The sequence below is a fragment of the Spinacia oleracea genome, chromosome 6, assembly GCF_020520425.1.
Source record: "Spinacia oleracea cultivar Varoflay chromosome 6, BTI_SOV_V1, whole genome shotgun sequence".
NCBI classification, from domain to species: domain Eukaryota; kingdom Viridiplantae; phylum Streptophyta; class Magnoliopsida; order Caryophyllales; family Amaranthaceae; genus Spinacia; species Spinacia oleracea.
The window spans coordinates 143,456,680-143,473,309 of NC_079492.1; the positions used below are offsets into that span (position 1 = coordinate 143,456,680).

The window sequence follows — 16,630 nt, forward strand, 5'->3', positions numbered from 1 at the left end:
TCTAAACAATATATTAAACAATATTGCAAAAAATCTTGCAAAAAATCTTTACACCAAATATTGCAAAAAATCTTTACACCAAATCTATTAAACTAAACAATATAAGTAGTACAATTTTTAACTTATATTGTTAAAAATTGTACTACTTATATTGTTTAGTTTAATATATTTGGTGTAAAAATCTACACATGTTTAAAAAACTATAGTTTCATGAACATTATTGCAATAAATTTTATGGAGCGGGTACCCTTAAGATTTATATTAAACAATATAAGTAGTACAATTTTTCATGAAATGCCCCTGAGGTTTCACAAAACGCACCAAATACACCCGCGCGTTTCAAAATACAATATATACCCCTATTTTTAAAAAAAATGCACCAAATGCCCTTAAATATCTTTAATGACTAACGGTCGTTAACTCCGTTAGTATTAACCTCTAATTGCCTCTACTTAACTCTAGCTAACAAATATAATTTAATTTGAAGCCCAAAATTGAAGAACAATAAATCTGAAAATCGAAGAACAAAACCCATAAATTTGAAGAAGAGAATATGAAATTTTCAGAGTTTAATTCCTAAAATCAAAAATCTAAACTACAAATTCGAATTGTAGTGGCTCTAATCTCTCTCTAATCTACCTATATTCTGTTGTTTTTCGTGGTTGTGGCTGCTGCTGTTGCTATTCTATGCTCACGAACTCAACTCCAAAATCTAAAATAGGAAAACAACAAAAATCAAAATCTGAAAAACATAAAAGGCTATTCTCTTTCTCCTCTAATTGCAGTTGCTCCCTCAAACCAAAAATAAGAACAGATCTGCTGAAGAACGATTCGAGAACGACGTTTTGATTTGAATTGGGCGAGGTAGAATAGCAGCAGTTGCGATTAGGATAGAAAATAGCGCAAGGTAGTTAGAATTAGATTAGATAATCAGAAACAATTTGTAGATTACAATGAATTTCGTTTTCATATTTTAATTTCCGATTTTGTTTTCTTATTTTTGTTCTTGGGGATGAGTTCTTCTGCGGGAAGAGATAGCAGCAGTAGGAGCAAATAGATGAGTAGAATAGCAGCGATTGGTATTAGAGTAGAGGGAGATTGAATCGAATTTGTAGTTGAAAATTTAGGAATCAAATTAAACTCTCAAATTTCAGATTATCTTTTCCAATTTTCCTGGTTTATTTTGTTCTTCATTTTCAGGTTCATTTTGTTCTTCATTTTCAGATTTTTCACGATTTCAATTCACTTGAAAATCTGGGTCCGAATATTTGGGGGTTTGAGTTAGCAATTGATGTGTGATGAAGATAGTTTGAAGAAGGAAAAATGTCGATGGGTTCACTTTGATGCCCTGAAAAAAGCAGATGTGAGATTGAGAGGAGAGAGGAGAGTGAGAGGAGAGAGGAGATTTAGAGTTCATTAGGGTTCATTAGGTGTTAATTAGGATTAATTAGGCTAATCAGTAGTTAATTAGGGTTAAAGTAGGATTAGTTAGATTAATTAAGAGTTAATGTTAACGGAGTTAGACTTCCGTTAAGTCTAGGGGCATTTGGTGCAAATAAGTTTAAATAGGGATATATTATGTATTTTGAAACGCGCGGGTGTATTTGGTGCGTTTCGTGAAACCTCAGGGGTATTTCATGAAAAAACTTAAACAATCTTTACACCAAATATTGCAAAAAATCTTTACACCAAATATATTAAACTAAACAATATAAGTAGTACAATTTTTAACTTAAAATATGAGTCTAACATAGATTTAATGTTCTATTGACAGACTTTAGGCCAAAGTAACAATATATTTTACTCCATATAAAGTAATAATAATAAATAGAGACAAATAAATTTATACCAAAAACATAACTCATCATCATTTGTGGTAATTTTGACCAATATTTTCTAGAACATACTCAAGAACTTATATGGGTCATAACTCGCAATCAAAAATTTATAGCAAGAGTCATTCCCTAAATTCAAAAATGTATTGAAATTTTTTAATAAAATAATAATATACTTCATTCGTTCCATAATAATGTTCTAAATTTTTGATTTTTACTTTTCTAATGCACATTTTGTATCATTTAAATCTCCAATTATACATTAACAAAAAAAAAAAATACTTCATCCGTTCCTTAAATATCGCACCATTATGATATTTACACTATTCACACTACGACTTTGACCATTTTTTGTGATTCATACATAAGAAAAATTGTAGTCATGTGGTATCATGTTAGACTCATATCAATACATACTTTCTAAGTATCAATTTTTTATAATTTTCATTTATACATAATTTGAGGTATTAAGAGTCAAAATAATGTATCGGAAGAGTAAAAATCAACCATGGTGCAAATATTTAAAAAACGGAGGAAATATAAAATTTTGATATTTTAAAGTACTCATCAAAACGAATCAAATAAGACTACATATAAACATGCTTTTTCTTATGTATCGGAAATAATTTATTTCTTATATATTGGAATTTTTTACTCTTTGTTCAAATAGTATAAGATTCTCTTTGTTCAAATAGTGTCAAAGTTCTAAATTGTAAATTATTATGGAACGGATGAGTAATAATTAGGAATGACACACGAGATTTATAACAAAAAAATATGTAAAAATTCCATAAACTTGTGGTAATTTAGATCATATAATCTACCACACATATTTCATATGAGTCTAATCTAAACTTAAAAATATATTCTAAATATAACAATTAAGAAACTATAGAGATTTTAATTTATAATGCGAATCTTAACCTAGCCTCAAATTATAATTTAATACAATATTTATATAGGTTCTAAAGCTACATCACATCAACTACATATCTAATTCGGGCTCAAAGTTTGTCTTAGAAAAATGAATCAAAGTTTTTTTTAAAAAAAAAATTGTAGCTCTTATGTTTCTTAAACATAATTTTTTTTATAATTTTTCCCCGAAAAAATTGAAAATAACAAGGTCTACATGTGTTTTTATGTACATAATATAACATACACAATTTTTAATTAATATTGACCAATTTAAACTAATTATGTTTTACACAAATTTTTAATATATTGTTGCTTTTATTTGTAAATCTCATATGAGTTTCAAGCACACATAACAAATACAAATAATTTTATTTCAATAAAAATATTTTTTAATTATAAATTATTGTTTACGAGTAATTAATAATATTCCGTAAACAAATTTAGTAACATTTGTGTGTTTCACGGGTTTTTTAACATAGTAAATATAAAAGATAAGTTTCAAATTCAAATTTGTAACGCAATGTGAAGCCCGCTTGTCAAATTCCGCCCGATAAATCTTTTCCTCCGCCACCGCCGCAGCCGCAGAAGAAGCCGTTGTCGCTGGGAATGTTCGGAAATTTTTTCTATGGTACTTTGATGACAGGGTGGTCTGTTTATTTGAATGGATTGCGGTTTTCATCAAAATTATCGCCGTGTATATTTCTGGAAAAAAATTGTCAATGTAGCCACTCTACCAGGGCTGCTCTTCTGGTTTATGAGAAACCTAAACTATATGGTTGATCAGAAGTAAGCGACGGCGTTGCCTTGTTTTGAATATTTTCAAGGATTTTCAATTTTGCTAAATTTTCGTATTGTTTTCAATTTTGCAACAAAAGCTGTAGTTGAAATTGTGATAATAAAAGTTGTTCAAAGTTTTAGAGTGTCCAGTTTACAAAGCCCAAGAACTATTTTAGATGAAAAGGTCATTTGTTTGTGTAGGCTGTTACTGAGGATGGTATTCAACCTTTTTTTTTTATCAGAGATATTGGAGTAATATATTAAATCTAGTGTTGTTAAGCTTTGTGTGGATTGTTTTGAGTTTGCTAATATCCCTTAGAAAATAAATAACTCTTTTATTACTTTGATACCTAAAATAGATCATTCCGAATCAATGTCAGATTTCAGACCAATAGGACTTTGCAACACAATTTATAAATTAGTAACAAAAATTATAACCCATAGGGTAAGGCCCATTATTAGTAACCTTGTTAGTCCTTTCCAATCAAGCTTTATTAAAAACCGAGGAATAGAGGATAATGTGATAGTCGTAAAAGAGGTGGCCCATATTTCCATAAAGCTAGGAAAGGGAGGAACATAATGTCCTTAAAATTGGATTTAACGAAAGCTTATGATAGCCTAGAATGAGCTTTTATTAAAGACACATTAATCAGTTACAATTTTCCAAACAAAATAATTGACTTAATTATGGGTTGCATTAGTTCTCCAAGAATCTCGGTGCTTTGGAATGGAGAGATAACCCAGGAGTTTGCACCGAGTAGGGGAATACGTCAAGGGAATCCGTTGTCTTCGTATATTTTTGTTTTGTGTTTGGATAGACTATCAATGTTAATTGTGGATGAAGTCGCAAAAGGCAATTGGAAACCGTTAAAGGTCTCTAACAATGTTTCTTTATCTCACGTTTTTTATGCGGACGACGTGTTCCTTTTTGGGAATGCCACTTCTACTAATAAAGACAACATTATGAATACCATTTTCCGATTTAGTACTTTGTCGGGGTTAAAGGTGAATATGAAGAAATATTGTATTGTTTTCCTAAATAAAATGGGTCACACTGTTCGAAATATGCTAGCTGCAGCCCATGGCTTCCGCATCACTACCTATTTTGGGAAATATCTAGGGGTGGATATTAGACCCAATAAGTTAAAAATAAGTAATTACTTTGGGCTACTAGATAAAACTTTAGATAGAATAAAAGGGTGGCAGGCAAAGTTATTAAATATGACGGGGAGGTGTACTCTCATAAAGTTTGTCTTAGACAAATTAATCAAAGTTTTTTTAAAAAAAATTGTAGCTCTTATGTTCCTTAAACATAATTTTTTACAATCTTTTCCCGAAAAAATTGAAAATAACAAGGTCTACATGTGTTTTTATGTACATAATATAACATGCACCATTTTTAATTAATATTGTCAATTTAAACTAATTATATTTTACACAAATTTTTAATATATTGTTGCTTTTATTTGTATCCCATATGAGTTTCAAGCACACGTAACATATACAAATAATTTTATTTCAATAAAAATGTTTCTTAATTATAAATTATTGATTATGAGTAATTAATAATATTCCGTAAACAAATTTAGTAACATTTGTGTATTTCACGGGCTTTAACCTAGTAAAAATAAAAGATAAGTTTCAAATTCAAATTTAGGACATCATATCTTAAAACATAAGCTACGTATGTAGATTCGATGTTTCAATAGCATTAATTTGGCGTCACAAATGAAAAGTCCACAAAAATCGGGAATGAATAGGTAATTATGATAATTCCTTCCGTATCAGATATGATGATATGAATGACAAATCATAAGAGTCCAAGTCTTGCAAGTTTTAGCAATACGAATTTATGAATGAGGCCAAATGAATAAAGGAAATATTAAACTACCTTAGTCATGTTTAATTATGTTAGTCTAACTTTTGAATGTTGAAGAATCTCTTAACTTGTTTAAATCTACTACTAATATGAACCTGATTTGTTTTTTTTTTGTACCACACTTATTTCTTGTACAACTTGACAATTAATGATTATGTTTAGAATTGTCAAGATTAGATCATCAATTAATTAATCAAATAATTAATTAATCAACATAATCGACGATGTCTTGGCCTAATGGATAAGATTGAGGGTCTGTGTATGATAAGTCTTGGGCTCGAATCCACCGTCCCCATTTATAATTTATATTGCCTTTGTGGTTCATTCGCGCACACACACAAAAAAAAGAATTAATGCAGGAAGAAGGTTTTTGTTCGTTGGATGAGTCCAAGTGAGGGATGGGTTATGCTGAATACAGATGGGGCCGCTAAAGGAAACCCTGGGGCTGCGGGTGCAGGGGGTCTGATTAGGGGGCACCACGGGGAGCTGTTCGAAATGTTCGCAATGAATTGTGGAGTGTGCACCTGCACGAAGGCTGAACTTTTGGCGGTACAGAGGGGGATGTCTTTGGCTTGGAATAGTGGACATAGAAGAGTGCAGGTGATGGTTGATTCGGAGGTAGTGGTTCGATTGCTGACGGAAGTTTGTCCTGCTACCTCCCTTATATTCATATAATTAGAAAATGCAAGGCTCTGCTGGCTCGTGATGGGTGGGAAATCACTGTTCGTCACTGCTACAGGGAGGCAAATCGTGCTGCCGATTGGTTGGCTAACTTTGGGGTTCGTTCGGAGCAAAAGTTAGTCATTTTCTCAGCGGTCCCAAGGGATCTTCATACCGTTTTATTGGAGGACCAGAGTGGAGTTCATTGGCCCCGGATGGTTCCTGAAGATGCGGTGGACACAGTTCGTAGAAGAAACTGAGCTGCGTCGTGAATTGCTAGGCTGGTTGTGTTAGTTTCAGTAGTTTTCTTTTCGTGTTGTTTTCTTTTTTCTTTAGTTTACTAGCTTTCTTGTTGTTTTGGATCTGCCCCCTCTTTCACCAAAAAAAAGAAGCATAAAACTATGTGCATAATCAATCCTCACTTTTCAATGTCATCAACATTGGATCGCATTCAACTGCTACTCTATGTGTATCTTAAAGATTTCTCAATTGCGATTTTGTGATCATTGTTGAGCAAAGTATTATTGTTAATCATGCATTTGAGATCGTAAAAAGTTGAATGGGATAATCTTTAAGGGAAGGAAATAGTAAGACAATAGAGATACCAAATTTTTTGGACTAATTCATTAACCATCCTCCAGTTTAGTACAATAATAATACAAGATTTTGTATTTATATTGTTCATTGTAGCTCATTCTCACCCCAAAACAAAATAAAATACTTAGATCCAACTATTGAATAAAATATTATGGAGCTGGAGCAATACGTAACAATGAAGTATTATGACACCCCTATTTTTTTGGAATTTCCGACAAATTTGAGGTAAAAAGTGTAATATTGTAACATCGGATTTTTTTCTTTTTGAAATTAAGTCTGATAAATTGATATTGAAAACTTAGAGAAACGCCAGTAAAAGGCAGGAGCAAGAAAGTAGACATAGATACAATGAAACTGAAGCAAGGAATCAAATAAATATGCTGTTCTGACCAGAAAATCAGCTGAAGAATATACAAAACTTTGCCTAGCTAAGTATGTTAAATCTCCCACAATACAGCTCCTAAATTGGCAAAAGCAGAATGTTTCATTTCATTTGGCTGCCACAGAGTTGCATAAAATCGAAACCGACACTGTCTTCTTTCTTCTCTTGCAGCATATCAATTGCTGGTTTGAGGAATTCTGCTTCTCCAGTTCCCTAGTTACATTGAAAATCTTCAACAGTTTTATACTGTGCTATTTCCTTACTCGAATGCCAGGAATATCTTTCAAACCCATTTTCACAACAGTTTTTCTGAAGAGTGCAGGAGGTTTCTCCAACCCGATTGACTCACAAAATTGGTTCGCCCAATGAACAAGTGAGGTTTTATCCCTGCCTATTTCCCTCAGAGAATTATAATAACCGAGCCAAGCATGGTACGCAGATTCTTTCACACTAGTATCAATCTTTGCCATTGAATCCTCCATCTGCAAGGCGGAATAAAACCAAGTGAGAAATTTTACTAATAATTCACTTCCAGGGGATGCTAAGGATGAAGAACTTACGGCCATCAATCTGTTTACAAGATTGTAGTCGTGTTCTTATTAATTATTCATTGCAAATGTTGGATAAGGATTACAATTTACAAGTATTATTTTGCAAATTGATGAATCCTGGAAGGTGAAACTGAATGATGCAAGAATAGCTTGGGTACATCTCCTTAATGTTTGGGTAGACCTTATCATTATCAGCCCGACCTGCTGGCCCAACCCGACCCGGAAAGTAGCGGCTTTGGGCAGAATTTTCAGGCCCATTTTGGGCGGCCAGGCCGAATATTTTTTTGGGTGGGTTCGGACAACTCGAAATTGAAATTTTAGCTCGCCATTTTGGCCTGAAATTGTGGGTTTTGGGCAGGAAATCCGGCCCAAACTTTGGCGTGGCCCGGCCGACACGACCTAATGGATATAACTTTAAGGAATGGCCCCGCCCGCATTTTGATCAGGTCTATGTTTGGAATGGGGGTGGAACATATTGTCAAACCTTTTCTGCACTGTCAATACCAATATTGACAAACTGGTTAAGATGTTGCAAGGAGAAGGGTGGAAAAAAATGAGATACAGCTATCAGGGGAGATTGTTGAGATCCAAAAGCTTGCTCATTTGCTTCAATGGTTTGATGATCTGCTCAAACTGGATAGATATACAGTCTATTTATCCTATAATATAGCTGGCTCTTATAGGCGATTTTTTCCCATTGGTATTAAAAGATACTCCTGCTTTTCCATATGTTTTTTTAAAATTTAAAAAAAGATCAAAATTCATAAATGATTTGGTTCGGAAATATGAAAAGTTTGGGAATTGGCTAAATCACAAGCGAAGCAAGAAATATCTTTTTTCCCTTCTTTCTTTTTGCGAGATGTCGATATTCTCTTGAATAGAAGTACTTGAAACTGAAGAGGACATAGTTAATTAACATTCCCTTCCAAAGAACTATATAAGTTAGGCAGAGGCAAGCCATGGAAGGATTTTTATCACAGCAGCGGCAGAACAAATCAGAGCAGCACAATAACAAATTGGAGATTTATTCTGTAATTTTCACGGATCAACACTTCAAGCTTATTTTTAACTTTAAACAGACAGACCTCACCAAGAAATGATAGCGAATAAAGGTATACCTTGATCTACCAGGAAATAATGCTTATGCAAAATTTGATTTTCTTTCTTTTTACTCACAACAGTAAAAAGGGGCAAATGTAAAGACCTCTCAATTTTCCATGGGGTGATTTCTGTTTTCACCCGCCTTGTTTATAACTATTTTACAGCACTCAAACAATCATGTTCTCTACAGATGGTTTCCTACAGGATTGCTTTTGGAACAATATTTGGACTATAAACCACAGGAGTGGGGGTTTGATAGTTTTTTTTTTATCTGGATCCAAATCAAGAATATCATAATATGCGGAATAAGAGATATCCAGAGTTCATGGACTAGAGAAACAATCACTCCTATAAGGAAGAAATAAAACCTTTGATTTTGCATGTTGGTCAACATGTGGTGCAGAAGACCTTTCAATAGGCATGTCCCTTATGTACTCCAGAAAATGCTCTTCCCACGGCGCAAGCAGCAAAATGCCTTCACCATCTTTTCCTTCACGACCGGTCCTCCCAAGGCGATGCACATATTGCTCCCTATCAGAGGGAATTCCAACCTGGAAATACCCACATCTTAAAAGATAAATAGTAGCAAATTTGCAATAGACACAAAGTACTAATGATTTGATCCCATGGACTACCCCCCAAATATATATTACATGCTATTTTCATGCTGTTTATTATTTGATGGTACTCTAACCAAATGACTAAAACACTTCTTTAGAACAAAGCTAAAATGACACTTGTAAACAAGTAGCAGGTGTATACAATATACCTCATTAGTTAATTAAAACATACCTGAATAACCAAAGTAACATCAGGATAGTTTATTCCTCTTGAAGATACATCAGACGAAATTAAAATCAGACGTTTTGATTGCTTAAACTCATCAACTATACGAGTTCGGTAAAGTTGCGCCTTTCTTGAGTGTATCTCCCTGACATTTAATTGCATTTCGCGGAAGAAAAGGTACATTAGTGAAGTCACCATTCCAGTCGCACAGAAAACAATAACCTGAAAGTAAGTACAAGCACCCCATCACACATCAGAAATAGGTGGCACATGTACAGATCAAATTTCAGGAAACATCTGAATACCACTTCACCTTGTAATCTGGCACTCCTGTAATATGGTCCTTCAAAAGTTGGTATACAACTTGAAAATGCACATCATGGGGAGCGATAATATAAGACTGCTTCACCTACATAAAGCTCCCACATATTAAAAACAGATCATGCACTTTCAGCAGAGCTAAAAGTCAAATATTGCACAATGATGCTTACCATATTCAAGTCCAAATAAATTTAAGATCGCTAACAAAAAAGAGACAGGAGTCGAAAAGAAATAAGTTGATACTAAAAGAGATAATGTTAATGTGAGTACATGACAGCTAGCAACTGTAAAAAACCTTCCAATTATGCAGAAGGAGGGGAAAAAACCGTGTTGGGCATATAATGAAAGACCTGCTTACTCTGTCTAACAACCGCCTTTGTCATTTCTCAATGCCAAGATAAAGAATGTCAACGTGACAACTTAAATGTGACAGTAACTACACTGGAAGTGGATATGTTATTGTGCTATCTAGCATCTCTAATGGGTTTCCGAAAAAGGCAGGAGTCCATAAAAGCAAACGTTCCATTTCAGCCACTGACATCATGAAGACCAGCTCAACTTCATGCCAACATAAAGGATCTTACATCCTACTGATGCTCAATCTACCTTTATCACCAACTCAAATGAACAAAATTTTCCTCTTAGAACACACAGAATTTAACACTATAAAAATGCGAAGCCAAAGCCAGAGTTCTTTTTGTTCTTTAAGAGTGACTTTAAAAGCTTCTTTTTACTCTTTTGGAAAAGACATTAAGAAGAGGGAAGCAGACTAATAAGACTTTGACTACTCTGCTAAGTTTAACCTTAAGAAAGAGCATAAAAGGGGATAAAGGATTAAAGGAGGATAATCAGCAGAGGACTAAGAGATGCTTTAGTGAAAACTAAAAAAGAAAATATTCTTCCTCATCGGGATTTCCCGTCCTGCTTTATAGAATAACTCTCCATCACGCCATCACGCAAGTTCATTCCTTCTTTAAACTAAGGAAATTATGGCAAAGCATCACTTTCCTTAATCCATCAAATTAATTGGGCATTAATATTTCAAATTTTCAAAAGATGGCAATTAACTAGTTCACTCAGTTCATTAAGCTTCAAAAGAAAATATTGTGTACCAATCATGCTCCACATCATTGAGAGAATATCGAGGACAACCCACCATAGTGTAACACAATGAAAAGTGAAGCAAGATTGATTGCTCCACTCCACAAAGCCTGGGCCTCATGGCTAGTAGTTTTATCCCCAAAAAGAAAATCAATCGTCCTCTCAAACAACAATACCCAAACAATGGGGAACCCACTAGACCTAATAATGTAACGGGATAGAAGGCGCGCTAACCCACTAGAACATAATGAACTAAAAATGTTAAACAATCAATCTCATTAAAATTAAGTCAACTAAAGATGAAAAAATAATAGAGTGGTAATTGTAGATGCTGATCCTTGAACCTCTTTACTACTCCGTATCAATTTCAATAACAAACACACAAAAGTTAAATAAAGCATGTTTTTATTGTCTGCATGAAATAAAAGAACCATCGGTATTCCTTCTAAAAATGGACTCCAAAAACAAGCTTAAGAAGCATTCTTGCTAAACTGCTGTCCCGACTGTCTTTCCCAACATACTCACTCTACCGAAATATGGAAAAATGGAAAAACCTCTACAAAACAGCCTCTGTAATCTGTATAGCAGAATAGTCTTGACAGATTCCATGGCTGAGTCAAGAAAACTTACAATCGCTAACAGATTCTTCATAGTTAAAGGCACGACTGAAGTCACAATGTCACATCCCCCAGAAAAGCATCACCTCAACCCACAATCACCACCCTTCCATTTCCTCATCTAACTTTACAACCTTGACCCCTCATTACACCCAGCAAACAAGCACCAGTATACCCCGCAAGGCCACAACCATTAAAAGATCTCCACCACCTTGGGCATCATTAATAATCATTTTTACATAATAGAGCTAAACTTCAAAATACAAAAAAAAAAAAAGAGCACCCCCAATCAAACCCAGCACCCACACCAAATATTAGAGATAGACAAAGAGAAGCAACCATGCAAGCTCCGACCTAAAGGCTCCTTTGACCAACAATAAGAATCCAGATGCCACCTGCCATGATCGAACTTGACTGCCAAGATTCTGAAACCTAAAACACGGTTCTCAAAATTTTCCTCCACTATGTTGGATCTAGCCATTAACATGTGGATGCATCATGCATCCATGAAGAGCTTTAGGAAGATCAAGGACATGCTGTGGCACCCATGGTGGAGATAACGAGAATAGTAGTCGTGGGTGTAGGAGGGAAAACAGCAGAGTGAGAGAGTGAGGTGGGTGGGTGGGTGAACGTGGAAGTTCTAGTTACATAGGCCAACCTAACATTAGCGAAAGAAAACCTTTTCGGCCAAACAAATGGTGGAATTCAAGGCCCTTTTGCTAGCCAGTCATAAATGGTGTAAATGGCAGTGAATTTGAATTTAAATTTTTAAGGAAAATCCATTTCATTCCCATCGTAATCCTAACTTACGGTACTTACCCCAAATCATATCACTTTCTTCATAAATTTGTATTAACATCCATTACCATTTGGGTGGGTGGTATTTGGTGGGAATAAAAGTTTATGAAGAAAAACACAAAATTGGGATAAGATTTCACTACCATGGACATTACGAAAACATTTCCTTGCAAAATCACATTTAGATTCATTCCTATTCCAACCATTTATTACCGGCTACCAAACAGTCCGTCAGGGGATTTCATTTCCCTTTCTCCTGGTAAAAATGTCTAAACATGCAAAGCTTTATTCTGACAGACTGACACGATTTTGATCAAAACTTGATGCAATTGGGGTACAGAACAATAGCGTTGAAGTAATCTTTAGCAAAAAAACTCATTACAAAAACACATATCCTCCAACAAAAGTTTGCATGCACTTTAAAGTACTTCAAAATGATTAACAAGCACACCTTATTGGTTGAAACAGTGACTTCATATATATAGCTGCTATCATAAGACAAACAGTTCTGTAATATGAAATTATCAATATGTCACCACTGTACCTTAGAATTGGAATCTGGACTACCAGCATCCACAGTGTTGATAAAAGAATGCTCTCTTTTAAGAACAAGCTGAGAAATTCGACGAACCTGAAAATAAAATGAATTCCATGACCAACAAGTTACCAATCAAATTATTAAAGCCTTGCATACCATAATACTATACATATATATCAGACTACTATATTGTGGTAAGCAGGAGTACAAAACAACCTCTTTCGGGACTGTCGCAGAAAACAGCAGAGACTGTCGTCGACGAGGTAAACAATCAACAATTTTTTCCATGTCCTTGCGGTACCCAAGACTTAGCAGATGATCAGCTTCGTCAAGTACAAGCATTTTAAGCCCCATCAATCTCGTAGACAAGCCCGATTTGGTCTCAATGTGATCCAGTAATCTACCGGGAGTAGCAACCAGAATCTGCAAGGTTTAAATTTGGAAAGTCAGAAAAACAATTAACCAGAGAAAATACAAAAAATAGCTTGCTTGACACACTACAGAACAATGGTTTGAAAGTTTTCTAGATGTCTGTTCAGTCTGTTTTTAATCTACTAAGAAACACATTAGACAAATGATGCACCTGGCAAGGATCCAATTCAAGGCGTTTCTGGTCATCTTTGAAACGCGTACCACCCACTAGCATTTGGACACCTAAGCCGTCATGATACTTCAACAAAACCCTTGCTTCTGCAGCAATTTGACTGGCGAGTTCTCTTGTGGGGCATATAATAAGCACATATATAGGAGGCACACGCTTAGCTTTGTCACTGTTCATGGCTTTCAAAACTGTTTCAATTGCAGGAAGCTGTTTTTATTATTTAACAAGGACATTGTAGGTAAAACATCGTACAATAAAGGAATAACTTAACCCAAAAGAGAAAACTAACAATATTTACCAGAAAAGCAGTGGTTTTGCCTGTCCCGGATCTAGATTTAATGAACGCATCCTTACCTACAAGAGAAAATGTGAAAGTCAAAATAAGGAATGTAAGACCTTAATAGAAGTAAGATAGATAGTGATAGAATATCTAGAGTATCTACTACACCACTCCTTGACTTCATTCCATAATCCAAACGAATGCCTCTAACAGGCTTGTCTTAGGCCAGGGTAGAAAGGATTGGATGATAGCAGAGCTCAGGGCCTCAGGCACAACAAGCATTTATAATTCACATCTATGGACAATCCTTCCATGCATCCCTCAACTTTCTTACAGTTAACATGTATAAATACATCTTGTTGATAAATGCAGAAACAAGAACACAACAAGAAGAATGACAGTAATTTACCCTCGAGAAAGACAGACAGAGTATCTTCTTGTACCCTAGTCATCACAGCATAGCCAGCGGCAGTTAATGCCTTAACCGTCAGGGGTGATATTCCCGAGTCATCAAATCTGAAACACCAATTAAGAAAATAACTTAGGCTTAAAAGCCAAAAGAAAGCATCCAAGACCCAATTGAAGTTCTTACAGAACTTAGATATCACAAGCTAAATAACAGACTTCGATTTGACCAATGTAAGGCAGCTAAAGAAATAATGATCAAGTTGCATAAATGAAGACCAACGTGCCACCCCTGTCCCTCGGCTACCCTTAGAGGGTGGAGAACATCCCATAGCGCTATCTCACTCGAAAGCCCTAGTTTTATACGACCAATTGACCACCATAGACACCTACCAATTTGACTACATTGGTCAATATAGGCTAAAAAAACCACATGGTAGTAATTCATCAATTTCCAACTAATTTAACTGCATTTGTCAACATAAAATAACAAACCAATTGGCAATAACTTGAACTTATAAACAATAGCAATAGCAATAGCAATAGCAATAGCAATAGCAATAGCAATTGACAAATATTAACAACAAAATAACAAGCCCACCTCTTTCCTGAGGCAACAAACTCATCCTGATCAATCACTTCGTGTGTTTCTTCCACCCGCTTCCTCTCAATAATCTCCTGCTTAATCTCGTAAAGTTTCATAGCTTTCTCACCCTCTTCATCTTCCTGCTCAGCATAGTCCTCCAATTCCTGCACAATCCGTTTTCTTGTTACCTTCACATCATAATTCCCTAAAGTAGCATTTCCCATAAACCTCTTCACATTCTTCACATCACCCTTTTCCCTCTCCTCCTCGGTCCCCGGTGCATCCCCTTCCAAAACAAACTTCGGCCACCTTGCATTGCTACTCACTGTACCATGATCTTCCTCATCATCCTCGCTCGACGAACTTCCTTTTATATGTTTATAAAATTTCTTCACTTTTCCTCTTACATTACCCGGATAACCCCTCTTTTGCTCCAAATTACCCCTAAAAGTAATCAAATTTCCCTCAGTAAACCCCCTTATTTGCTGTAAATCACCCCAAAAAACCCTAGAATTCAACAAACTATCAAAACTACCATCATTTCTCTGGCTACAGTAACCCCTTTTCTGCTGCAAATTACCATCCTTGATAAAGTTCCTGGGATCAATTGGCTTATTCGATCCGGGATGGGGAGGCGAATGTATCGGACCATCATCGTCGTTCCACAAATCCTCGGCGCCGTGCTTCACGAACCGGTCGGCGAGGGCCTTAAGATGCTCTTTCGGGGATATTGGGGAGTGCGACGGGCCCTCCGGCTTCTCCGGGAGGCCCGAAACGGAGGCCCGTATTTGGGAGCGGAGACGAGCCTGGTAAAGCTGCTTCTCCTGATCAATGAGGCGCTTCTCTTTCTCGCAGGCCTTCTTCTCGTGGAGGCGCTTCCACTGCCACTTGTTGAGACCACCTGGGAAAGTTCGAGCCCCGCCTCCCATGGACCGGACCCATAGGAGACCGAATGGTGGCCGGCGTCGATAAATTCTGGATGTTTCTCGGAAGATTACGGTGGTTATCATGGTGGTTCAGTGTGTGGAAGTTTTTTGGGGTTGGAACTTGGAAATGAGGGTTTAGGGTTTAAGCGTGGGACAAATTGGGGAGAACAAGTTGACTTGTGAAGTGAGGGTTTGACTTTTCAAGAAAAAAAACAAAGGTACATATTTTGGATAATGAATTTTGGTGACGTGGATCGCGGACCTTGATCGTCTCAGTGGATGCTCATCGTACAACTGTTAGGGGTACCAATTCGGCTTAAATGGATCGGGTGTAGGTTGGGTTTACCGGTTTAAGTTGAAATAAGTTTATTTTGCTAATGTTGTGTCAAATTCGAAAATTAATAGGTCAGGTCCAGGGCCGGCCCTAGGGGGTAGGCGAGGGGTGCGACCGCCTAGGGCCCAAGGCGGAAAGGGGCCCAAATAATTGTCTATCCAGTAATTTAGTACTAGTAATAAACAACGCATTAAATATACATGTTATTTCCTTGGCTCATTGGTATAAAGTAGGTTTTAAAGTTTTGATATCTAAATGCTTATTTGATGGACTATGGGTTTATAAGTTTTAAAATAGATAAGCATTTTAATGAAGATAAGATTAACTGATATTTTTATATGCTTAAAATGAACCTTTATTTTCAAAAAATATCTTTTTACGCATATTAATTATCTTGTAATTAAATGAGTATTTTTTTTATTGAAATATTTCAAGAAATCAACTAGAGCCGGATTTTGAAATTCTAGGATATAGTAAGTTTTTATTGATTTGAATTCAACAATATAGTGGATCTCATAAAATATTAAAAAAAAATATTATTTCAATTAAAGGCGTATTATTTTTGGAAGAGGCCCAAATCCCTTATTTCGCCTAGGGCCCTCAAAATGTCAGGACCGGCCCAGGTCAGATCGGTGCGTGT

At 35.6% G+C, this 16,630-nt stretch overlaps 1 protein-coding gene across 1 annotated transcript; it reads right to left on the minus strand.

The window, feature by feature from the left end:
- Nucleotides 1-6,987: 6,987 nt before the first annotated feature.
- LOC110802098 (probable DEAD-box ATP-dependent RNA helicase 48) lies at nucleotides 6,988-15,887 on the minus strand. The gene is made up of 10 exons (XM_022007523.2): nucleotides 14,746-15,887; nucleotides 14,149-14,255; nucleotides 13,758-13,813; nucleotides 13,442-13,666; nucleotides 13,075-13,281; nucleotides 12,865-12,951; nucleotides 9,797-9,892; nucleotides 9,490-9,705; nucleotides 9,066-9,248; nucleotides 6,988-7,527 (listed from the first exon to the last, which is right to left on the minus strand). Exons 1-10 carry the CDS (start codon nucleotides 15,738-15,740, stop codon nucleotides 7,297-7,299), a joined length of 2,403 nt encoding a protein of 800 aa, XP_021863215.2. The 5' UTR covers nucleotides 15,741-15,887; the 3' UTR covers nucleotides 6,988-7,296.
- Nucleotides 15,888-16,630: the final 743 nt, after the last annotated feature.

Bases quoted from the DNA above. Each gene is read 5' to 3' on its own strand.
- LOC110802098 (XM_022007523.2), bottom strand. From the start codon at position 15,740: ATGATAACCACCGTAATCTTCCGAGAAACATCCAGAATTTATCGACGC. The intron at 13,282-13,441 runs GTGCATCATTTG...TAAACCTTGCAG, and splicing joins TTGAATTGGATCCTTGCCAG to ATTCTGGTTGCTACTCCCGG. The intron at 9,893-12,864 runs GTACAGTGGTGA...AGCTTTATGTAG, and splicing joins GTCCAGATTCCAATTCTAAG to GTGAAGCAGTCTTATATTAT.